Source organism: Pelodiscus sinensis, chromosome 4, assembly GCF_052426305.1.
Source record: "Pelodiscus sinensis isolate ZL-2025 chromosome 4, ASM5242630v1, whole genome shotgun sequence".
NCBI classification, from domain to species: Eukaryota; Metazoa; Chordata; order Testudines; family Trionychidae; genus Pelodiscus; species Pelodiscus sinensis.
The window spans coordinates 95,807,343-95,833,713 of record NC_143055.1 but is presented as its reverse complement, the minus strand read 5'-3'; the positions used below and the strand labels follow the sequence as shown (position 1 = coordinate 95,833,713).

General features: G+C 41.2%; 1 protein-coding gene across 4 annotated transcripts in view; it reads left to right on the top strand.

The window, feature by feature from the left end:
- The window catches only part of INTU (inturned planar cell polarity protein), a 114,127-nt gene that overhangs the window by 51,916 nt on the left and 35,840 nt on the right, over window positions 1–26,371 (top strand). For all 4 annotated transcript variants that reach the window (XM_006131792.5, XM_089778007.1, XM_089778005.1 and 1 more), the window contains exons 3-6: window positions 75–160; window positions 11,371–11,574; window positions 15,291–15,409; window positions 19,580–19,669. In XM_006131792.5, the coding sequence (XP_006131854.3) occupies window positions 75–160; window positions 11,371–11,574; window positions 15,291–15,409; window positions 19,580–19,669 (499 nt within the window). The remainder of the gene's footprint in view (window positions 1–74; window positions 161–11,370; window positions 11,575–15,290; window positions 15,410–19,579; window positions 19,670–26,371) is intronic.

The window sequence follows — 26,371 nt, the reverse complement described above, 5'->3', positions numbered from 1 at the left end:
ACGAGAACATATTGTTGACTCTTGTATGGTGATTGCATATATTCTTTATTAATTTGTTCCTATTTTGTCTCCAGGAGATGCCCTTGTTGCGGTAAATGATGTTGATGTGAACACTGAGAATATAGAAAGGGTTTTGTCTTGCATCCCAGGCCCTATGCAGGTATTGTACTTTTGCTAGACATTATACTGTGTTATTTTATATATTTACCACTGCTAACCTATATTAATATTATTCTCCCTGCTGGTGACAGGGCCATAACTCATCATTGGAACACATTAACTTTTGACCATTAATATGACAGCAATAAATATTACCTGTATGCAAAGAACCAAATTATGGTTGTTGTGAAAACTGCCACTTTGAACACTATTAACTATGTCAATAGAACATAAGCTATGAAATGCTGTGTTGGTATCTTGATCGTATTGGATAGTTGAGATGGGGAAGGCTGAGTGGTCTATAGATGGTAGATATGAGACAGGATGTCAGTGTCTTGCTTATAATACTGGACAAAGAAACTGGAGAACAATCTGTTGGTCAGAAGTGGTTGGCAAATAATGGGGAGTTTGTTTATTTGTAATACACATTGAGTGCATATGTGATGAAAAGTGATAGTAAAGGGATTTTTGGATTATAGGGTGAGTCTTGGCAAGATGCTCTTTATTGTGGTAATGAGAATCATTTTAAGTTCTCTATCAAGATAATTTTGTCAATATAAATGATGGCCTCAAAATATCAGATCGGGGGGGAAAAGAACTTGCCCATTAACCATGAGAGCATTTAGATGGAACACTGTGGAGATCTCTGCAAAATCTAATTGAGATCTTGGACTCTTGGCACAAATACAACTACATTTTATTTAAAATATATTGTCCCTGATTAAAATGGAATATGTTATCCTCCCCCTGCTCCCCCCCCACCTGCTCTTCTAACATCCTGGAATCAAGTTAACAAGTTTATAGATTCTGGTACTAGGAAAACAGCAAATATACTTTATGACCTCTGCTATACTGCCTCTGTGCTGTCTGCAATGGAGATAGCTAGACACAGCAGTTCAGTTATATTTTTTCCCAGTCTGGATCTATTTTCCTTTCCTAAGTGGATGTATTCTGCTTCCTTTGAAAAAAAGAGTTTGTAACTAACGAACTGAAAGCATCTTCCTTTACTCAGTGAAGTTAAAGTTTGAGTAAAATAAAAATTACTGTGTCTGTAAATGGTTAGACAGTATTGAGAGAGTGAGAGTTCTGGAAAACTTCTCAAATTTAGCTGATATTCTTTTCCTGTTATTTATTATATATCTGTTAAATTTCTGTTGTTTGCTTACATACTGCAGTGTTACATATGAGGTATATTCTGATTTATTTTTATTCCCTTATAGTGATCTGTTTTTCTGCTGGAAAATCTCTATGCAAACATTTGATTCCATGTGCTCTGTATCTCTGTTTTTAAATCAGTGGTTAAATGAGTGGCCTCATACGGACTTGGGGCCAGTTTCTGGGGTGTGACTGACCAGCACATTGCAAAAAGGCGTCTGAAAGTTCACATATCGATTACTGTGATTCCAGTGACACGTCCCTTGTATTGAATTAGAGCATTCCAGGGATTATTTCAATTTTTTTTATCTGCAAATGCCTCCTGAGCAACTGAAACTACAGCTAAGGACTGTTATGATTTAGGGACATGCCCCCTATATAGTGATGTAAAGGCAACAGGGAGAAAAGATGGCACAAGAGCCTTTACATCAGCTGAATGTCATCCGGGATCAGCTTTGTACAGGGCAATCTTCCCTGAGCTGCTTATGTCAGTTTTAGACCCAGCTATATTAGTGGTATTGTACAAAGCACAGAGAATCTGGCCTTACGTTTGAGGCTTAGGGAGTGTCTGCACTGCAAAACAAACTGTGGTGAGTGAATCTCAGAACCTATGCCTACTGACTTGGGCACATGAGACTCACACAGCTAGTTTTAATGGTACAGTATTTCTGGCTCAGGCTCTGAAACCCATGAGGATTGCCAGGTGTCTGATTTTCAGCTGGATACCCAGTGAAAAAGCCTGGCTGACCGAGCTGATAAGTCTGATCAGCAGCATAGTGGGGCTAAGGCAGGCTCCCACATAGCTCTGGGAAGCAGCTGGCATGTCCAGCTCCTAGGTGCAGGGGTGGCCATGAAGGCTCTGTGCGCTGTCCCAACCCTGAGCATTAGTTCCACAGCTTCCATTAGGTGGGAATGCTGACCACTTTTGAGAGTCGCCTGAGATAAGTGCTGCCTGAAGCTTGTACCTTTACCCATTCCTACACCCCAACACTCTGTCCCAGGTCAGAACACTGTCCTGCACCCCAATCCCTTCATTCTTGGCCCAACTCCAGAGCCTGCACCCCCTCCAGCTGGAGCAATCACCCCCTCCTATACCCCAAACCTATGCCCCAGCCTGTGGAAAAGCAAGAGTGGGTGGGGGAAAGTGAGCAATGGAAGGGGGGAAAGGAAGTGGAATGAGCAGAAGCCAGGGCCTCAGAGATATGGTTGCCAGGTGTTCAGTATTCAACTGGGCAGTCTGGTTTTTGGGCCCTCTGTCCAATAAAAAAATTCAGAAAATAGCGGACATGTACAATGGTTTTCTGGTTTTCCAGCTGAGCACCCGATGGAAGCCTGGCAGGGGTGGGGAGAGAGTGGCTGGGAGGCGGGGCGTGATTGGCGCTGGGAGCCTCTGGTTGCGTTTGACGTAGGAGTGACTCCTTGGGGAGGAGGAGAAGCCCTGTCCGTGCTCCTGAGAGCTGTTTAAGCGCGTTGTGGAGTGGTAGTTGGACTCCTCGTGCTGCACCGGGACTGTGCGCGGGACAGGCAGCGCCCTTGGATCTGCATGTGCCCAGGTCGGTCCCGCTCTCCGCCGGCCGATTCTCCCCCCCTCCCTTCTCCCCCAGCCAGGCCCGCTCCCCCCGACTCCCTCCCGGCCAGCCCTGCTTCCTGCTGGCCGGTTCTCCTCCCCCGATCTCCCTCGGCCAGCCCCGCTGCTCCTGACTAGCCCTGCTTCCTGCTGGCCGGTTCTCCTCCCCCCGATCTCCCCCGGCCAGTCCCGCTGCTTCCGACTTGCCCTGCTTCCCGCCGGCAGCTCCCCCTCCCTATCTCCCCTGGCCAGTCCTGCTGCTCCCTGACCCTCCCTCCCGCCAGCCCCGCTTCACATTCTCCCCCCTCCTCTTCCCTCCCCTCCCCTCCCGGCTGGTCCCTTCTCCCCCCTCCCACCCCCCAAGTGTGTCTGGTATTTTTTCTGAAGCTACCTGGTAACCCTACTCAGAGAAGGGGCAGGGTGGGATGGGGCAAGGTGGAAGGAGCCGGGCAATGGTGTTTGGTTAATATGGTTAGAAAGTTGGCATCCCTAAAGCCCACCCACCTCCCTAGGCTTCAGACCCCAAACAACAGCCTGAGAGGAATATCTACAAGGCTGTTTTTAGCAGTCTAGCATGAGCCGAAGTCTCTAGACCCAGACTCTGACTCTACTGTGGGGCTTTTGTATGTTTGGATGTTTTCTGCAACGTAGACATACTCCGGGAGGCTTTTATTCACACTAATACATTTTTGCTGTGATCTCAAAACTTTTAGATTAGGCACACATTTTAAAAATAGAGGGGATTGAACTGGGTTATTTTGCACTGATCAACTTTTAAAAAGGAAACAGTTTACAGAAAATGTGGTGCACTTGAATCTCCATACTCTCGGTAACCCAAATACTAAGTCTTGCCCAACAAACTATAGCTAGTTAGGATTAGGGATGTTACATTTAATTGAACTAATTAATTGGTCAATAAGCGGGGGATCCTCAGTGGGATTAGCTCCTAGCCCAAGAGGTAACCCCGCTGTGGCTCTGTCCTTTAAATGTATTAAGCCTGTTGGCTCTTAATAAATGTAAAAGGCTAAATGCAACAGGAGGGACCCAGCGCATGCTGGGACAGCTGATTCCCAGCTCGTGCAGGGTGCCCCCCCTCTCCTGCACACCAACCTTTTAAATGCATTTGAAAGCCTAAAGTGCAGTGGGGAGGACCTGGCGCGAGCCAGGAATCAGCTGTCCCGGCTCATGTTGGGTCCCTCCTGCTGCACTTTAGTCTTTTAAATGTATTAAGAGCCTGTCGGCTCTTAGTACATTTAAAAAGCAGAGGTGCATTTGGGACTAGGCATGAGTTGGGAGTCAGTTGATTCCCGGCTCATGCCTGTTCCCCATTACTCCCCTGCTCCCAAACTCTCTGCCCTACCCCTCCTGCACTAATATCGCCTCCCAGATTCTGAACCCCAATCCCCTGCTCCAGGTTACAACCCAAACCCTCTCCCCCCGCATCCATATCCCTTCCCAGATCCTGCACCCCAATACCTTGCCCCAGGTCACAACCCAAACCTCTGCACCTCCTCCTGTACTCCAGTCCCTTGCCCAGGTCACAGCCCCCCTTGCCCAAAGTTGCAACCCAAACCCCCACACCCTAGTTGCTGACCCAGGTCACAACTGCCTCCTTCATCCAAACTCCCTCCCAGACCCCACACACTTTCCTGCATCCCAGTCCCTTACTTCAAACTCCCTTCTTCACCCAGCCTTCATCCCAGACCCCTGCACTTCCTCCATTAATACGGAAGAGTGCATTCAGTCCTTCATCCCTTTCTAAATTCTTGGAGTGGCCCCCCCATCAAAAATTAATGCAATTATTTCCCACCCCTCTCCTAGCTCTTTCCATTTAGGAGGAGTTCTTGAGCAGACACACAGACAGAAAAACTCTCTCAAATATCTATTGCATTAAACCAATTATTTTATCTTAGAAATTGTTAGTTTTCATGCCACTCATGTCCTAGATAATTAAATGTTTCAAGTTACTTTGTAAAATTCACCTCCCTGGGAACATTGTACAGATTTACAGTGTGAGATGAGAGATGGAAATTAAAGCTATAAACTTTTTTTCTCATCTGAGAGTACTGTGACTCCTCGCTTAAATTATAGTTATGTTCCAGATACATTCATTTTTAGGGGAAGAAATTGGATTCACTTAAAATCTTTTAAGAGTGTGTGTGTGGGGGGGGGGGCGCGGATGATTAGGTTCTAGGGATTTTTTTTTCACCTGACAAAAGACATGATATACAGACATAGTATAAGTTTTATATAATTTTAAATAGTTTATTTCTGTATTCACCAATGATGATTGTGAAGTTTGGTTGAGGCGGGGGCATAGCTGGATTTGCAGCCAGAGGCTTGCCCTCCTCCACCTTCCTATCATTCTAACCGGGGGAGTAGGTTTGAGGCATGGGGGTTTGCCATAGATCCAGGAATGCCTAGTTGGGAGGTGGATTAGGGCGAGCCAAACAACCTGATAATGGAACATTGCACAAGTTGAAATGAGTATGTTCTCTAATAGATTACAAACCTAATACTGTAACGATATAGTGTTAACCAGGGCAATTTTAAGTGAAGTTACTTGTATGTCCGAGTGCATGCACACAATTCTTAAATTCTACTTGAAGGAAATCTGAAGTAACATTGAGTAGAAACTGATCAAATAGTTAAAAATATAATCCAATTCCTACAGATAAATATTTCCTACAAAATAAATACATTTGTCTACTGTATTGGGAATCTGACTCTTTTCTTCTAACAATGACAAAAATAAGTAATGATTTGTTTACCATTCAGAAGGTGAACAGCAACTAGAATTTTTTATTTCTAGATCACTACACTCAGATGACTATGCTGCCATTTATTGTAAAGTTGATGCTAGTGTTTGTAGCTTATGGATCTGCAGTTGTAGTAAGGCTAAGTGCTGGTGTGTCATTTTGGGAGGTTTTCAAGATATTTGACACTATGGAGTTTGACTAACCTAGTGAAGTTGTGGTCATGTATTGGCAGAAAGAACTCCACCGTACAAGAACCCTGTCACAGCCTGCCTTTGACTAAATCCGTAGTTGCTGTAGCTGCTATTATTTACTCAATGTGAAAAGCAGAAAATATTGTTTAATAAACTGTATCCTTGTAAATTAGATAATATATATTGTTTTTGCTCAAACATCCCATGTAAACTTTTTATAGTAGTTAATGTTAATGCAGCCTTAACATTCCCAGTGTCCGTAAATCTGTCAAGCAGAAAGCGATTGCTTGAAATATATAACTATGGCTCATGTTGGCTTTCCAAACCTGTTATTTAAAGTGCATTTATTCCCCAGTAACTGAACCAGTTTAAGTCAAGCCAAGAGAGTGACTGCTTAAATAGAATGTTGGAGAATTTAACTATATAGTTCTATTTTTCTGAAATTGAGAACATTCTGTTCATGCTCTAGCAGAAAAGAAGTTTTGTTGTTTGTAAGCTTCAGTAATAAAGATTGTGTGTTCACAAACTGAAGGATTAGTATAGTATCTTTCACTAAGCACAGCAAAAAACGTTGGATGTAAGAAGGTTGCAGCTGCATAAGACAAACTCTAATGTTGTGAGTAAGATTTTTCCATAATAAGCTGTGTCTGCTCTTTTGTGAGTGTATCTGAAAAAAATATATACATCCCTTTTAAAAAAAAAATCTCTTAACTTCTCTTGACCTCAGTCAATGTGAATATAGTTTATCTTGAGAATGAGCAATACTTTTAGGATTGTGCTTAACTTATACAAATAACAATTTTTGAATTGATAACAGCCAGTGTAACATATAATAATCATGAACCAAAAGCCCCACCAGCACCGCTAACAGTTGCTATATCAAACTGTATTTTTTTAAGGCAAGGCAAGAACTACACCTACACCTAGCACCATCCTGCCCATACTCTGAAGTAGTGCTTTTTTGGTTTTAAAAAAAAAAGAAGAAAGGTGCCGGTACTAAACAGCAACTTCCGATTTAGTCAAAAAACAAAAAAAGCCTGGGAGGTCGGGGTCAAAATGTAGTCACGGCCCCTTTAATTGCCGCATGTCCCAATCAGGCTTCTCTCTGGCTTGCCATGAGTGCTCCCAGGGCTGGCTGGGGGCTGTGCCAGAGAAAAGCAGCAAGTGCTCCCAGAAAATGGTGACTGTATGCCTGTACCAGTGTGTACCGTCACAAAAAGAGCACTGCTCTGAAGCATTTGGGTGCTATCACAATACAAATGATACAATAGGTAGAGACGTATAGAAGTAAATAAACTAAATACAAATATCTTTATTTTAACAAACCAGATTATCATTAAAAATCTGAAGGTTTTACAGAAGTCTTTGAACATGATCTATAAACTACAAAGTATCCTATCCTCATAAAGTTTTGAAAAAACCCTCTTTTGTGTTCCATACAGTACCTACATTTTAACTGGCTATAACCAAACTAGCTGCTACTTAATTTGACACTGCTAGTGTTGACCCACTTCTGCTTAGCTTTGCTCATAAGAATATTTATAAGTCTGGACCCAAGATGTCTTTTCTTTTACCATTGTTTAGAAAAGAAAACCAGGACCTACTTTAGAATAGGCTTAAGTAAATAATGTGATTTACTTAACTGAATTCAGCTTGGCTGGCTGTGTTTCTTCATGTCCCATGAAATTATTTCAAGACACACAGGCTGTACCATACCTTTGTCATCAGGGTGACAATAAGAAAACACTCTGGCTTTTTCCAATATCTATTTTAACCACATTTTTTAAAACACTCAGTTATGCAAATATAACTGACATTTCTGGATATATCTTTAAGCCAAAGATCCCAATGCACTTGACAATCTTTACAGAAAAAAAAAATACACACACACACACACACACACACACACACCGAGTTTCCTTTACTCTGATTTATTTTAAGTGGGGGGAGTAAGGAAAAGCGGGTTTTTTTCTTTTAAAATGGGTGTTCTTTAAAATTACTTCTCTTTATTTTTTTGTAAAAAAAAAAAAGGGTGATTCCCTGAGCTGCTTATAAGCAACAGCGTTAACGTTACATGTTGTAGTCCCACATATTTCAGCTCTGCATTTGGGTTACTTCCATCCTTCAAGTGCAGAGTTGGAAGCAGCTAAATTTCCAGTCTGCTCCCTACTTCCAGATGATAGGACAACAAGGAAGTGAATGATTGAAGATAAAAGGGACAACTGTGGTAACAAAAGCTGGTTCAAGACATGTAAAGAAAGTCACTTCCAACTTCTGTAGGGAAAGGCCAGTTTAAAGTTGTGCTTGTAGTGGGAGGGGTCCATCAGTCATTTCACCAGAGAAATGTAACCACTTCTAAGGTAAAAGATGGCCACTTTCTTCCACTCAGTAGAGGACTGAAGAGTAATTTCCTAGTGTTTTTAAAACAAACTAAAAAGAGGGAGATTGCATTACTATTGACTCTCATATGGGTGATCAGCAGAGTTGTAACCTTTAGATTCCCAACACAGACCTCTATTACATGAGTTAATAAAGTACAGGCAGTCCCTGGGTTACGTACAAGATAGGGACTGTAGGTTTGTTCTTAAGTTGAATCTGTATGTAAGTCGGAACTGGCGTCCAGATTCAGCCGCTGCTGAAACTGACCGCCAGTTCTGACTTACATACAGAATCAACTTAAGAACCCCAGGCGTCCCCAAGTCAGCTGCTGCTGAAACTGATCAGTTTGAAACCCGGGGGGTACATCAAAACAATTGACATTTGGAGAAAACTGAATTTTTGTTTTAAGTTTTACAGCGCTTTATTATTTTTGTACTTTTTTACACCCAAACAAATGTGTTGCAATGGTAGAAGCAAAATTGTGTGTCTAAAAACTGTAGGTACTGGAGGTTCTTTTCTTTTCTTTTCTTTTCTTTTCTTTTCTTTTCTTTTCTTTTCTTTTCTTTTCTTTTCTTGAAAAGGGTTACTTTATAAAAAAAAAAAAAAAAAAAAAGGTCTAGAAACACTGATCTAGGAGACCCAGTCATGAATGAGGGTCCCATTTTGCTAGTTGCTGAACAAAAAAATTATCCATGCCCCCCAAAAATGTACATTCTATGTATAATAAGAAAGAGATATAGATATAGACAAATTGAGGAGAGCATGATAAACAGTGGTCACAGAGCATCAGCTGCATCTCTGTTATCAAAGGGAGGATTTAAATGGGAGATCTGAAGGAATACAATAAGGTTGCTTTGTGGATGTTTATGGGTACTTAGATGTATGAGGGGCAGCATTGATGAAATTTATTTGAAAATATAACAAATTGTTGATGGCAGATGGAAGCGGGAGTCAATATCTCAGATTCTGAGACAGTCTAAGTAGGGTGGGAGTATCCCTTGGCTAACAAAATAGAAGAGCTGATAGAGAAGAGAACAAATATGAAGTGAAGGTTGTCAGCATAGTCACAAGTTTTCTACCAGACACACTTAACAGAAATGAGAAGGCAGGTACTTGGGGTGAACCAGAACTGTGGGTGACAATGACAGAATAGAGGACAAAAGAGGCAAAGGTGGAGGATAATGAAACATGTAGAAAATCAACAATCATATCTGTGAGGAAAAAAGGGAAGAGACAGAGAGAGCAGAAGAGACATCATCACCATTCCTGTACTAGAAGTCAGTGAGTGGTCTGTGAGAGGAAGGGGGCAGATGGGAGATGTTGAAAGAAACCAGATGATGGTCAGAGAGGAGGAATTCAGTGATGGATTGGAGATGAAAGGGGTGCTTGATGTCAAGCAGATGTCCATTTGGTAAGTGGGTGAACTGAAGCAAACCTGTATGTCAAGTGGGAAAGTGAAGGTGAGAAGATGAGTATATATGAAGGGCACACGAGTCCTCAACATGGAAGTTTGAAGCCATTAAGGATATCTGTGGGAGGGAAGAAGAGTTAGATATTGTTCTGCTCAAGAAAAGAGAAAGAGGTGGTAGGGAGAAGAGGAAGAGGTCAGAAGCACCAGGAATGGGAGAGGGGAAACTCCACACCATGAGTGGAATGGGAACGTAGAGGGTCAGAAGTAGAAATGGTTACAGTTTTTTTCCCTGCTCCTTTCTTGGCAAGCATGAGTATTGTCCATATCTCTTGCTAGATTTTCTTTTGAAATTATGATTGTTTTCATATATGCGACTTGCTTTTGTTCAGGTTGCTATTGGGAATGCATAAATTTTTTCTCTCACATCAGTTACTCTAATTCACTGGACAGAGTCAAAGTTCCAGTGAAGTCAGTGACAAAGACAACATTTTAGCATGTAGTATACTAGAATTTTTGTCTGTTCAGACATATGGAAGTTACAATCCTTCATCCAAGAAGGTAAAACATCCCCATTTCTGAAAGGCTCAGACAAGAAATAAAAATTCCTTTGTTTTTGTCTCCTTAACATGCAGTTTTCATTAAAAGTAAGAATTTTATTCATTATTTTCATCGCTTTTAAAATAATTAAAATTATCTTCATAAGATAATTTTGTACAAAAAGATGCAGATTTATAAAATAAATTTTGAAAAATGAAGATTCCAGTTCCAAACCAAATTTATGCTTGGATTTTATGTTGTTTAAAATTCTAACGTATATACTGAAAGCTTAAAATTATACTTATTTTTAAAGAAAATAATCTAAAATATTTGTCAACTGTACTTTTTTGGTAAAATGAATGTAATTTTGTCATTTTAAAAATGAAAGTGTCATTGTCCCTCAAGCAATTTCTGTAGTACTTTGATTATTAGAAGAATTGGGACAGCAAGTAACGTAACAAATGTTTGTACTTTCTACTGATGATATAAAATAGACCGTTGTTAACTTCTAATCATAAACTAGCACAACTTTTCTTTTCATAATTATTTTTTTTAATTGATACATTAAGAAAAAAAGAAAATATACTGGTAAATTAGTTTGTGAGAATGAATTCAACGGCTGCTGAGTTTTAAAAATATACTAAAAGATTGTTGGTGGTATGGTCCAACTTAGGAAGATTACATTGTAATAATGTGCGTTTCTAAACTGATGAGTTAAAATGTTAAGGGAATACTTTTGAAAATGAATCTTAAGAACATATAAATATGCAAGTGCTGCTATTTTGAAACAAGATATGTAATAACGTTTTAAAGTGGAGGTACTAGATTGTGTGTTCAAATAAATCAAGTGCAGAAAGTGTATTTTTCTATTTTTAAAACTATAAAAATCAAATATGAAAACAGACTAGACCACATGCCTAATTCACATGTTTGATAAAACATTTAATAGCTATGTCTAGCATTTGGGGATGCGTGGTTATATAACATTGACTATATAAATGACTTTATTCAAACCACAGGGATTTTTCAATGGTTGTGTATTGTATATATATTTTAAAACATCTTCGTAAAGAACTTTCTGAACCCTAAAAAAGGACCGAAGAGATTAAAGTTCTTCTTATGGCAAAAATATATTTTTATTTGTAAGTCAATGAACTTGACTTTAAGTACAGTCCCATTTTTATAATACTGTATGTTTAATTATTTTAATAGGTGAAACTTACATTTGAAACATCTGTCTTTGAGTATGAAGAAACATCTCAACAAAAATATAAACAGGCACAGTCACCTATGAACAATCTTGTCAAGCTTCTTTGGGGAGATGACAATATGGACCTTCAGCTGGCTATCCAAGGCATGCCTCATATTGTTATGTACCTCACACTCAAATTGGACTCTGAAACATCTAAGGATGAGGTATGTGGTCAACCAAAGGAAGCAAAAGCTGACCCACCACTGAAATTTATTTTAAAAATCCATTGATAACAGTTGGTGTAGCCTCCCCTATACCTCGTACCTGCAGTTATGTGATATCACCATCCTTGTAGTAGTGCAGAAAACACTCTCCAGTCCTGCTGTCATGGGAGCAAAAGCCTCCTGGCACAGCCATAGAGCCAAAGATGCTGGGAAGCCAAAGATGCGGGGGAGGCTGCAGTTTGGGTAAGGCAGAGCAGAGAACCCTGGCCAGGACTGCAAGGAGGGGGAAGAGTACAATCTCCCAGTTGGAGGGGAGGCCACTTCACTGCTGAATGGCTCTGACCTGGGCAGGAACAAAGTGCCTCCCCTCGGTGGAGGCACTTCATCTGTTACTTTATAAATCTAAATCATTTGAAAGAAGGTTTGCAGCTGGTCTGCTCCCTTTATATTCCAGGGATGAATTCTTCTCTGACAACCTTATAGGTGGTCCAACTTTAAGCAGACCTAATGCTAGCCTGTGTCTAAATGGCACAGTTGACCTCTTTAAAACGCACACTTTACCCAAAGGATACAATGCCTTTTGGAGGAAATTATCCTTAATTTTATCCTATTAAAAAGGAATGAATAAGGATATGCTATTCCATACTCCAGTAGTCAGGATTAGAACTAAAGAAACATATGTATCTGTGTCATCTTCTATAAGTGATACTTTAATAAACCTTTAGGGATAGTTTGGTATGCAGATCACATCCTAGCCTCTCTAGTAAATAATGGCAAATTAGGCTAGTTTCTCCCACTTATGAGCAGTGAGCATCCAAAAGCAGAATTAAAGAATTCTAAGCCTCACAGAGCTCTGAGTGTTGTATCATAATGTAAAAATCATCTGCTTAGGAGGAAATTAGTCTTCCACGTAATAGTCTTCAGCTGGTAGGTTGGGTCTTGGTTGGTATGGTGGGTTGTTTTTTTTTTAAGACCAGAGTAAATATTTCATTCTGTTGTAACAGATTTTTGTACCTGGACTGTATAGTGATTTCATATTTAAAGAGAATAACATTACTAATTTATTTTCTAAATGATTGATATCACTATTGAAGGAATTTGTTTAGTTTCTATGTAAACTAAGCATTATTGAGCAACGAATGAGACCCTGTTGGCTTTTACAAATACTTACGCTGTAAATTCTGCAGTAATAGTTCCTATTTGAATAGCTTTTGAATGAATCTTGCAGAGCTCACAGTCTTCCTGTGTACAGCAGAGCAACAAACTATTGTCTCCTTTCACTGTAGTATAAGGACAGCTTAAAACATCCTTTGTCAGTGTCCTGTTTTTAAAAGTTGTGGGAGGCTTTTAGCAGGTCAACTCTATTTTGACAGGAGTTCTTTGTTGCCAAGACTGTTCTGATTTAAAGCAAACTGTTTCTTTTGCAGTTCATTTTATGGAAAGTCAGGATAATTGAAATAGAAGAGGAGGGATTTATTGAAAAAGAATATTTCCATGCAATATTTTAGTGTTCTGTTCAGAAAGTGTTATATTTTTAAAGATGAACTACTTTGTCATTTATTAATTCAGTTGTCCTTCTCTTTGCACTGTTTAGACAAAATAACACTTTTCATCTTGCATGGAAGACAACTGATCTTCTTGTGTGGTGTTAGGTACTAAACCCTACTAACTCATTAATAGATAGATGGTGCTGCTGGGATCTTTTGTTATATTTGTCTTTTCTTTCCCTGGGAAAGTGTATAGTTATTCCTCAACAGAACACTGTAAAAGTCTCAGTTCATAGGGAAAGAAAAGAGTTTTTTTTTTTGTCTAACTCATTGCAAAGCTGTAATTAGAAAGGGCTGTTTTTTTCTTGATGAGGAGTTGATGCTGAAAATCCTTGTTACTAACAAGTATTTGAAAAAAAGCTAATTAAATTGGACGAGAGCAGCAGAGCTTGCCAGTTCTCTTAATAGTGTGACTTGAAATTCTTTAATCTGATTGAAAAGAAAATTTCCCAACCAAAATTGGCACTGTATGGATGTGCTTTGTCGTATGAAATAAAGAGTTAATAACTTCATAGTTGCTTTTGATTTAAGAGGGATAATTTTACAGTATCTTCTGGACTCTTTATTTTGGGTAGATGTGATATTTCAATTAGAATATTTCCAGGTCCTCTAGTAAAGATTGAAAACACTGTATAGATTGCACTATCTCTGTTGGTATCATTTATTAATTGTACATTTCATGGGTTGACAGACTGGACCAAGTATGTGGGTATTATCCTTTAATTTATTATTCCCACGCAAAAGTGCTTTAAGTAATTTATGTAAGCATTTTGTGAAAGAGGTAACTACAGCATTTCCCTTAAAGAACCCAGGAATTTAAGACTGGAAAGAATCAGATAAAATCCTTGTCCTAAAGATGTATTATGTCTATTACTGATCCTGAAGGGCTTCTGCTCCTTGGGCATCCACATGTAAATAACTGCATGCTCAGTGCCAGGTTTGTTAGTGACCTATGAATCTTATTTGCATGTAACTACTAATATCTTATTCCAAAATGTAAATATATGATCAGTGATATATGGGTTGAAAGGCCATATATTTATGTTCTAGTTTAGGGACTGATCTTTAGAGTAAGGATGTTAAGTAGCATGTAATTCACTAATCGAAAAGTCAATGCATTTTTGCATTGACTATTAGATTAGTCGCTAGGGCAGTGCTGCTCCTTTGAAATGTTGCCATGGTGTTTCAAAGGGGCAGTACTGCACAGAGCCTGGGGTCAGCTGAGGACTCCCCAGCTGACCCTGGGCTCCACGCTGTGCTGCCCCTTTGAAACACTGTGACAGCATTTCAAAGAAGTAGCACCGCATAGCTGATCCCAGGCTCTGTGCAGTGCCCCTGTCTTCACACCCCCCTTGCTGCCTCTATCAGACAGAGGCAGCAAGGGGGGGGGGAGAGGAAGCAACTAGTCGACTATCCTGCCCACTATCCAATAAGCATTTGCTTATCAGATAGTCGACTAGTCCTTAACATCCTTACTTTAGAGGAGTTGTGAATCCATAGTACATAACAGCAAAATGGACATAATTCTATTAGTGTGAGTAAATGCTCACTAATGTGAGTAAGGAGTTCGCTGGTTTCCATTTAAGGGCCAGATTATATGTTCAGACAGCTGTACAAACATAAACAAATCTGATTCCATGGGAATGTTTTTTAAAATGACTAAAAGGTTTTTAAGACATGAAATTCTACAGTATGTTTTTAGTTTTTGTATATATTTGCCCTCATGGTAAAGATTTACAAAAATCCTGGTCTACAAACAGATATATGCATATTCTTAAGAATTTTGCAAATTTGTAGCAAGGTCTGAAAGTGCCCAGATAAACCAGTGCTAGAAAACACTGCAGTGGTTGGCAAGCTGGGTAATCTGATTGCAGAGCACAAGACGTTTTGCTAATGTTGACTGTCCACTGGCACCCTTCCCCCCCCCCCCCCCCCCCGCCCCTTGCAGTTTCCAGTGGCTGCGGTTCACTGTTTGTGGCCAGTGGGAGCTAGGGTGAGGGGAGACGGTGCTGCCTGTGGATGGTCAACATCTGTAAAATATTTTGTGGCCTGCAGTCAGATTACTTTGATGGGACACAGGTTGCCCACCACTGACATACTGGGAAGATGCATGATAAATTAGCAGTCTTTTCCTTTGCTTAACTAAGTAAAAATTTGGTATCCTAACAGCAAGAAATTCTTTACCAATACCCCATATCGGAAGCATCCCAAAAGCTGAAAAGTGTGAGAGGAATATTTCTCACTCTCTGTGATATGCTGGAAAATGTGACTGGAGCCCACATTATCAGGTAACAGTATTTTCAACTTAATACAAAACCTTTTTATTTATTTTTAACCTTTCTTTTTTTAAAAAAACAGAAGAAAGCATCTGTACATCAGGCTTTACAGTTATGCCTAGTCAAAACAAGAATGAGTTTACCTTATCTGTAATGTTATATTTGGTATATCCTGCTTGCAGTTGGTCTGGCTAATGTAGCTGTACAGAGAATGGTTATGTGATATTGGGCTCTTTCTTTGCTTTAGATCTCAGTGGTTAGAAATTTCATATAAAATATAACCTATCACAAGTGACTGGTTTGTGGATCTGACCTTACGTACTCCCAGTGAAAATTGATCTAAAATTTTTAGCAGGATTCCTGGATTCTGAATTATTTTAGTAAAGTAAACTGGATATTCTGTAGCAGCTTAACTTAAATTTTAAAAAACCTAAGATTTTAACTGTTACATATGAAAATGAATGCTAGTTGGTTCAGCAACTCCATGTTTATTCATTTTTATATTAAATTAATTTGATTTGACAAGTTTTTCTTTTTGATATGTCAAAGATTGTTTTATTCTCAGCATATAACTGCATTTTAGGGTAGGTCTACACTGCAACACTATTACAAAATAACTAGCGCTATTCCAAAATAACTTGGCGTCTACACTGCAGGCAATTATTTCGAAATAGTGTCAAAATACTGTCAAGCTGGAGGACTTCTTACTCTGTCTCCTGTAACCCTCATTGTACGAGGAATAAGGGAAGTTGGAGGAAGAATACTCTATTTCGAAATAAGTGCTTTGTAGATACTCCTTATTTTAAAATAAGCTATTTCTAAATAAGATACACAATTGACATAACTCAATTTGCATAACTTATTTCAAGTAAAGCTCTGCAGTATAGACGCACCCTTAGAGGTGCAGCACAAAATCTCACCCATTATTTTAAGTCTTCAGACACAGAGTGATGACATTCCAACAGTTTGTAACTTAGCACACATTTCAAGTTCAAGATTTTCTTCTCAGACATAAAGTCTAGGACATGATACTTTTAAAAACTGAAAGCTTTAAACTGTGGAACATATTTGCTTCTCAAATTCCACAGCCTTAGAATCTGAGGCTGGCTAGGGATGTCTCGCTGAACCCCAGGATTTATCCAGCTATGTTGGATAAAGCAGAGTGTCAGATAAGCGGGACTCTACTGTATATAAGGCTAAGTGTGGTGGAAAGGCTATGAACTTTTCCAGTTTGTGTAATTAATTAGTACTTTAAGTGTCCTCTGCATAGTCCCACTACTAGAAAGCACCATCTGGTGTAGTTCAGATGTTGGAACCTTTGTATAGCGGTGCCAAACATCATGAAAGCAAAGCTATCAAGTGTGTGTGGTACTCTCTGCATCCTCAGTTCCTTCCATCTGCTGCAGCAAAGGGATGTAAATCCTCTTCAGAGCCTTCTCTCAAAATAAATAAGGTTTATTTATAAATAAACTTTATATATTTTGAGCCACAACTGGTGCTTTGTGTTTGTGTTTATATACACATTGACTATAGCCATCACTTTGTTGCTCTTGTATTTGTAAATACTTAAGATATTGGGCACTGTATCCTTCCATTTGCTGTATGCATTTTAGATTAGGGTTGGGTTTTTTTAAAGCATCAATACATTAAACTTCTGAGGAGTGTAGTATTGTTTTAATATTTTCATGTTAATTTTGTCACCTTTCCTGCTTCTTCTTTCTGTCTCCCTACACTGTGTGAATGCACTCTCCCTACACTGTGTGAATGCACTCTAGTGCTCTGTCAATTATTGATTGAAATGAAATATAGTTTATTCGGGCTGAACTTCAACAGGATGTGCCAGGCAGAGACTAATTCCTCCACTTAAAATCTTAATTTACTTAGCAGCATTTCTTTCAAGTGAATTTGTCTGGAGTTAAGGGATGAGGAGGAGAGAGTTGTTTTTGCTCTTTAAAGCAGTGTGAAAATTAGGTCCTGCAGTGTAAGTTCTTTGGGGAAGGAAGAGCATTTTTGTTCTGTGTTTGTGCAGTGTCTAGCATTAGCACAATATAAGTGATAAATAATGAAAATCTCTGTCCCTTTTTAAGGCAATATGAGCACATTTAGATTAAGTTTTCTAAAGTATTTGCTTTTTTAGTTTTAAACTAAACTCTGACTTTTTTCACTTTGATACAGTGATATCTTAAGTTACTATTTTAAATGACTAATGCTACAACAACAATGTGGGAGAAAGTAACCCGTCCTGAAAATCCTGTGGCCTGAAAAATGTTTAGTACTATTATGACTGTAGGATCTTATACCCTGTAAGTGTGTCTGTGGTTTCATGTCCCTTATCAGGATAGTATTTCAGTATCTCATAAACATCAATTGTCCCAACAATTGTGTGATTTAGAATGTATTCTTTCTCAGATTTTATAGACCAGGAACTGAGGCAGAGGGAGATGAAGTAATTTGCTCAAAGTTGCACAGCAAATCTGTGGCAAAGCCAGAAATTATACCCAGGCCTTTAGAGTCCCAATACATTACTGTAGTCACAAAGGCCACCTTCCTCAGTGTTTTTGATTTTGGCAAAGAAGTATTTGCAATCTTCTATAATATTTTGAAGTTTAGCAGCAGTCGCCAACAGACTCAATCTGTTGGTTTTATATTTAATCTGTGACAGTCTGGTAACTAGATTATTAGATTCCAACTTTCTTTTTTGTCCCACTGCACTCTCCATAAAATATGTACATTCTTCATATATTTCTATGATTAATGTACTGTTACTGTAACAATTCAGGTTTACCTTTCTCATTATTTCAGATTAAAAAAATTAAAAGTACCTGGACCGAAGTCCTATTTCCAAAAAAGATTGAGGAGCCAAAGTCACTTGTGGAATATCTCAGATGAGACTATAACTAAGGTTTTCATGATTGAAAATTTTGCTCAAAAGAATATAGCCATACTACCTTCTGCTGAAATCCTGTTAATTTTGTAAGCTAAGTGGAAGACCTCTAAAAAACATCTTAATGAGTCAGAAAGAGATGATGGCATTCATGTCTCTTTCTTAGTACTTGGGTCCCACATGGGGCAAGGAGTTACTAAAGGAGTCTTTTGGTTGGAACATAAAGCAAGTCCTTGCCATTTGTGGCAGTTTGACCCATGGTTCACTTTGTAACACTAGGGGCTTTAATCTCTAATGTCTTGGTCATTATATATGGCGTGGAAAAATTCTCCCTGTAGTTCTAACTGGAAAAAATATTCTGCATTTCTTATCCGAAACGGTTTTATATACAGTAATATTGCTTTGTACCATTAAATATAAATGGCTGCATTTCAGTCACTGAAGAGCTAATCCTTTGTGTACACAGGTTATACAAAGTAACAGGTTATATGGCAGTTTGCAGGATATGTTGACTATAAAATGGTGTTATCTATGAGCTCATTTCTATTAGCCACATGTTCGGCATGTTACTGTGCAGACACACATTTTCTTCGATATTTCTACTCTTGTTGCCAAATCTAGTGGTGTATTCCTGGCCCATTCTGGCAATGCAAAGCTAGCATCCCTTTTATTACTTATTACATTGTCTCTGAAAGAGACAATGTGTAGGCAAGGACCAGAGGAGAGCTATTAAAGGGCTGTTAAGTAGCTGTTCTCCTTGAAGCTTTGAAAGCATTTTTCTAGCTTGAGAGCAGACAGCACACTTTGGAGCTCTCACATGTTAGAAAATGTTGACTGTCCCACTGGATTAACCCGGGTGTGTGTTTTGCAAAAATTGTATAAATACATCTGAATTGAAAACTGGGTAATATTTCTAATTTGTTTTCACTCTTGAGACATTTTTTTCATTGCCTTTTTTGTAGTGTGTTCCAGTATTCTGCTAAATTAAGACATAAATGAAAGACTTCTAGCAGGTTTTTTGGTAACCATTTGTGGAAATGTTAAAAAATAGATGTCTATTGCTGTGTTTTCCCATTATCCCTATCAATTTGTTTTTAAAAAAATCTATTGTACAGTATATGATTAAATTATAAACAGCTTGTACAATGTGCACATCAATTTCCATAATAATAAATGTAATTGTATGACCCAGCTAAATACTCCATATTTAAGTGAATAATGAACTTAATATATTAATTGATATTCAATTTCAGAATAAAAAACTAAGTAGACATTTTCTTCTGGCTTTATTTTTCTAGCTCTTCCCTTTTTTTATGTGGGAAATTGGTTCAGGTGGTTTATTATAAAGAATCTGACAAGTTGCTTGTGATTGGCCTTCCTGCAGAAAGGTGAGTTTTAAGAGTAACATGTTTATTTGAGAAGATGATGGTACTGTGTGCAAAGGCATGGAAATAGTAACTTTCTTATATCACTTTAATATGTTTGTAGAGCTGTGTTTTCAGTTTTATGACTGGTATCTTGGGTACCTATGTAGGAATTATTAATCTTGCAATGTATGGAAAATCATTGTCAAAAACTTTACAGAACTAGCTTAAGTCACTAAAAATAGTGACTTTTGTGAATACTTGAATTTCCTTGAACAAAAACTGCTACTTGTTTGGGGGAAAAGATTATATTTAGTGTGATGTAGCTATCTTGGATTTTAATCTCTTTTGGGACTCTATCTGAATACACAGAATTTAGCACATCATCATCCTGATTGATGTTTGTAAGTGCTACAGCTATACAAATAACAGTAATAGATGATGACGCATGGTCTGGGACACAGGAACTTTCAAGCTCTTCTTCGAGGGTCCCTGTTGGTGCTCCACTTAGATGTGTCAACATTGCTGTGCAAATGGTCCAGAGGTCCAGAGATCTTCGTTAGCAGTTTCCCGGCCGCCGGTGCATGCTGCACTATTGCGCAATCGCTCAGATTGACAGTTACACACACCAGCTGCCATTCCCTCAGTTCCTTCTCAACGGCCGCCAGCATTGGTCACACTTAGTCTCCCTAACAGCATCAAAAGGAGAAAGAAGAAGAGAGGGGGAAAAAAAGGAAAAGGATAACAACAGAAAGAAAAGCAGGTGAAGCAGCGCGCGGGCATTTCTGTTGCGTCCCGTTAGCCTGAAAGAACAAACAGAGAAATACCTGTCATGCTGGCACTACTGGGCTTTATAAGGTGCACAGGGTGCGGAAGAACAATCGCAGCAGCAGATGGACACGAGCAGTGTCTGTGCTGCCTAGGGCAAGACCATCCTGTCAGTCACTGCCCATACTGTCAAAAGCTCACCCCATCCTCTAAGAAGGTGAGAGACCTACAAAGAAGATTATTATTTTTGGACCACAACATGGCTGAGTCACAGCCTCATTCACCCCTCCTCCCCTGAGATATCCCTCTTGGGGAAAAGGGCAGGAGGAGCATTCTCTGGCAGGGACGTGCTGGAGAGCAAGACTTGGAGCAGAGCACGAAATGCTCCCGGTCCCCTGCTGAGCCTTCAGCCTCTGATTAACAAAAAGACAAAGGAGGCTGATAAGAACTCTAGGCAGGGCTCTCAAAAGCAGGACAGGGGATCCAGCTTAAAGAAAAGCCATGACCCTAATATGAAGCATGGAGCCTCTGGCTACGCTTCAAGCTCTCTACATAGTAACGTGGCACCAGTGGAGAACATGGTACCACTGAGGAGTAAGCAAGCCGGCAAGCTGCAGAGCAGTGGAATGCCACGCTTGAACAAACGCTCAGTACCTGCGCATTTCAAGCACTGACGATATAAATGCAGGCAGCTGTAAGGAACTACAGACCAATGCATCCGCATACTCCGGTACTAAGGTTAACAACAGAGGTGGACCTTGCAGTAGCATCAGTACCATGCTCACCACTGTTCGGTACTGATGGCACACCACGGGCTAGAGGTTCTCTGTTCTCCTTGAGACCAGCATCACAAGCATCTGCCAGATTTAGTGATGACGAGGAGGATCAGTCAAAGGACCAGCACAGAGTCCCTTTATATGCGAAACCACAACAAAAGCAAATGCAGAAATGGCAGATGGCACAGTGGATGCCCCCACCGATGCCTCCACATTGGGCTTATTGGGACCCTTTGGTGCCTTACCGAGCCCAACAGTTTCAAAACACTATGCAGGTCCCAGGGACACAGTCAGCTGACATGAACACCCGAAAATAAACTGACTGTGACCAAACCGACCATAACAGCGAGTCATCTATGGAGGAGGCAACACAGGCTTCCTCTATCCGCCCAATACTTCTTACTCCACGATGGAGGAACATAGTCTCCCTGTGTCACCAATCAGAGGGGATGACTTCAGAAGAATCTAAGACTTGTTTAGGAGGGTAGCAGACACGCTTACCATAAAACTCTCTTGAGATAACACAGAATAAACACAAACTCATGAGCATACTCAGCTTACCTCAACAAACCAGGCTGGCTTTACCGATGAACGAAGCCGTGATGGATCCTGCCAAGTCCATCTGGAAATCTCCGGCATTGGTGCCTCCAACATTGAAAAAACTAAATAAGAAATCCTACGTTGCCCCCACAGAAGTTGAATTCCTCTTCTCTCACTCTTCCCCTAATTCAGTAGTGGTCGAAGCAGCCAACCATAGGGGAAAGCAACAACAGTACCCCAGAACACTAAGTCACGATAAACAGACCAAAAGGCTGGATGCTATGGGGAAGAAAGCCTACTCATCAGCCTCCCTCCAGCTGAGAATTGTGAACTATGTGGGTCTACTAGCAAAATACTCGCACACACGTTTGAATCATTCAATTCCTTTATTCAATATATACCAGAGGATGTGAGGGAGCAGTTTGAATCAAATATCAGAGAAGGCTCAGTAATTTTTCAAACAGCTCTACAGGCAGCATTAGATTCAGCAGATACAGCAGCCGGGTTGATGGCATCCGTAGGAGTGATGAGACAGATGTCATGGCTGCAGTTGTCGGGATTTCCCAGGGAGGTTCAATCCAACATCGAGGATCTCCCATTCGAGGGTGAGAATCTATTTGCAGAGGCAACAAACTCAGCGTTCCATACAGTGAAGGACTCCAGGCATACACCTCGCATCAGCAAATTTGAGGATTTGGTTGAGGGTACAAAAGCCCCCAATTCTCTAGACAGGTACAATCAAGCAAACAAATATTCGGAGACAAACTCACCGCATTCTATCTGGCATGGAAAACTATCACCTTGGACCAATGGGTCCTAGAAATAATACAAACCAGATACTGCATACCATTCACAGCAGTTCCACCAACCCATCCCCCTTCCCCATCACTCTTCAGGGACCCCCTCAGGAGTTGGTTCTCCTGGAAGAAGTGCAGCGCCTTCTAGAACTAGGTGCTATAGAGGAGGTACCTAGCTACTACAGAGGAAGGGGATTTTATTCCTGATACTTTCTAATTGTCAAGAAATCGGGGGGGGGGGAAGAAACAGTGGAGGCCCATCTTAGACTTCTGTGGACTCAACCAGTTCATCAAGTATCAACGGTTCAAGAAGGTCACGCTGGCAAAGATCGTACCTGCCTTAGAGAAAGGAGCATGGCTAGCTAACTTAGCCCTCAAGAACACACATTTTCATGTATCAATTCACTCAGCACACAGACAATTTCTCAGGTTCACCTTCAAGGACTCACACTATCAGTACAGGTTGCTACCCTTCAGGCTGTCCATGGCACCCAGAGTGTTTTCCAAAGTCTCGTCTGTGGTAGCCGCACACCTGTGAAGAAAACAAACATAGTTCCATATCTCAATGATTGTTTGATTTATGGTGTCCACATATGGCAACACGGAACAGTCACTGGAGTCAACAAGAGCGTTATTGTTCACACAGCAGGCTCCTACTGAATTTGGAGAAGAGCGCCCTCACTCCTACTCAGAGACTGGAGTTTATAGGGGCACAGTTGGACTGCACTCAGGGCATAGCCTCACTGCCAACCCACAGATGGTCGAGAATGCACTATTTGATCATGTCCATACAGAGTTGCACACACACCACAGCACGTACATGCCTGCAAATACTAGGACACATGGCAGCATTCATGTCTGTAGTCCCAAAAGCCTGACTACATATGAGGCCATTCCAGGCATGGCTACTCTCTGTGTACTGCTCCAGGCACCATCCACTCCATGAAACAATTCATGTACCCAGGCCTGTCAAAAGCACCCTAAATTGGTGTACAGTCATAAACAGTGTCTGCATAGGACTTCCATTCCAGATGCTGACATCATCTGTCACTATCACAACAGCCATGTCCCTGCTGGGATGGGGAGCCCACATGGGGAATGTGATATTACAGGGATGATGGATGCGTGAGCAGGGCCGGCCTGAGCCATTCGTGCACCCTAGGCCCCAGGAGTGTGGCCCTGTCCCCAGGTGCACTGTGTGTGCGCGGCCGCGGCCCTGCCCTCGCCCGGCCCGGCAGCCCTGCACGGCGCCCACTACAATGGGGCGCCCCGGGCGGTAGCCTGGTTAGCCTGTAGCTTGGACCGGCTCTGTGTGCGAGGAGTCCCGACTTCACATCAATGTGTTGGAACTCAGAGCTGTGAAGAGGGCATGCTCTCAACTGCTCACACATGAGACAAAACTGTGAGAATAATATCAGACAATGCTGCAACAACATGTTACATAAAGAAGCAAGGGGGAGTGAGATCTCGCAACCTATGTGCAGAAGCAACAAAACTATGGTGATGGTGTATTATACACAACGTCACACCTACCGCGATGCATTTGCCGGGCCAGGACAATGTACTAGCGGATGCCCTCAGCAGACAATTCCCACAGAACCATGAATGGGATATCAACAAATCCATCATAAACAACCTTTTCAGGAGATGGGGATACCTAGTTGTAGACTTGTTTGCAATGCACATCAGTTCCAAGAGCCTACAGTATTGTTCCAGGGTGGGCATTGGACTGCAATCTCTCAGAGATTCATTTGCAATACACTGGGATTTCCCGCTAGCATATGCATTTCCACCTATACCTTTCATAGCATCAAACGATAATAAAGATCAAACAGGAGGCAGCAAGAGTCATACTCGTAGCCCCCCAATTGGCCGAGACAAGTTTGGTACCCTAAGGTACTCCGAGTCTGCACACATCAGCTGTACAAGTTTCCCCTGGTACAAACTTTTTTGACTCAAGATAATGGGTGAATACTACACCCCAGGCTACATACACTAAACCTGTGAGCCTGGATGCTTCTTGGCTCTCACACAAAGAGTTAACCCTGTCTCAAAGGGTCAGAGGCATCCTAATTCCAGGAGACCCACTACGAGAATAACTTACCTGCAGAAGTGGGCCCGATTTGCAGCCTGGAATTCAGCTCAAGCATGGGATCCACACAAGGTGGGGATATCAGAAGTACTAGAATATATCCTTCACCTGCAGGACACAGAGCTATCAATTAGTTCCATCATCATACATTTTTTCCCCACCCATGCCTTAATAGATTTTGGAAGGGGATATGGAACCTGTATCCACAGTGTAGAGATCCAGGGCCATCATGGGATCTGAACCTCGTGCTGGACTCAATCATGAGACAGCCTTTCGAGCCACTTTCAACCTGCTTGCTACTACATCTATCGATGAAGGTAGCCTTTCTCATTGTGATAACATCAGCCAGGAGAGTGGAAGAGATAGTGGTGCTCATGGCGGACCCACTGTACACCATATTCCACAAGGAAAAGGTCATCCATAGAAGCCACCTGAAATTCCTCTCCAAGCTACCTACCTCATTCCACTGTAACAAACTGATATACGTATCTGTGTTCTTCCTGAAACCACATGAGGACAGCAACCAGGCAGCGCTGCACATGCTGGATGTTCACAGGGTATTAGCCTTTTACCTGGAATGCACAAAAGACTTCCGAAGAACACCCAGACTATTTGTGTCTTGCGCAGACAGGTCTAGAGGTCAGCCTGTCTCCAAACAGTGAATATCCAAATGGATTTCTACATGCATACAGTTGGCTTATTCCCAGAAAAACAGACAGCCACCGACAGTTATACGGGCATACTCCATGAGAGCAGTATCTACCACAACTGCTTTCCTCAAGGGTCTTCCTGTAGACATCATTTGCAGAGCTGCAACATGGACTTTGGCCAATACATTTGCACAACATTATGTTATTTACACCTTTCAGGACTCAGACACTAGATTTGGACGTACCGTACTGTCTACCATCCAATCCTGTGTGTCAGAGCGTCTACCGCCAAGCACCCACGGGGACACTCGAAGAAGAAGGGAAGGTTACTCACCTTGTGCAGTGGCTGGAGTTCTTCAAGATGGTTGTGTCTAGACTACATGCCTCTGTCAGCAGAGGCATGTAGATTAGACACATAGGCAAAGGCAAATGAAGCCGCGATTTAAATGATCACGGCTTCATTTACATTTACATGGCTGCCGCGCTAAGCCGACAAACAGCTGATCAGCTGTTTGTCGGCTCGCGCGCTAGTCTGGACACTCCCCTGCTGACATCAAAGCCCTTTGTCGGCAGCCCCGGTAAACCTCATCCCACGAGGAATAACAGGGCTGCCGACAAAGGGCTTTGATGTCGGCAGGGGAGCGTCCAGACTAGCGCGCTGAGCGGACAAACAGCTGATCAGCTGTTTGTCGGCTCAGCGCGGCAGCCATGTAAATGTAAATGAAGCCGCGATCATTTAAATCGCGGCTTTATTTGACTTTGCCTATGTGTCTAATCTACATGCCTCTGACGACAGAGGCATGTAGTCTAGACACAGCCGATGTGTCCTCGTGGGTGCTCCAATCTCACCCTCCTCCCCTCTACTCTGGACTAACACAGTAGAGAAGGAACAGAGGGAACGGCCGCTGGTGCATGTCTAACTGTCAATCTGGGCAACTGCACAATAGCATATCATGCACCAGCGGCTGAGGGACTGCTAACAAAGATCTCCGAGCCGTGTGCACAGCAGCGCTGATACACCTAAGTGGAGCACCCACAGGGACACATCTTGAAGCCTGGGCCTGCTGAGGAGATGTGTCTAAGCTCCCACAGACACAGGTTGT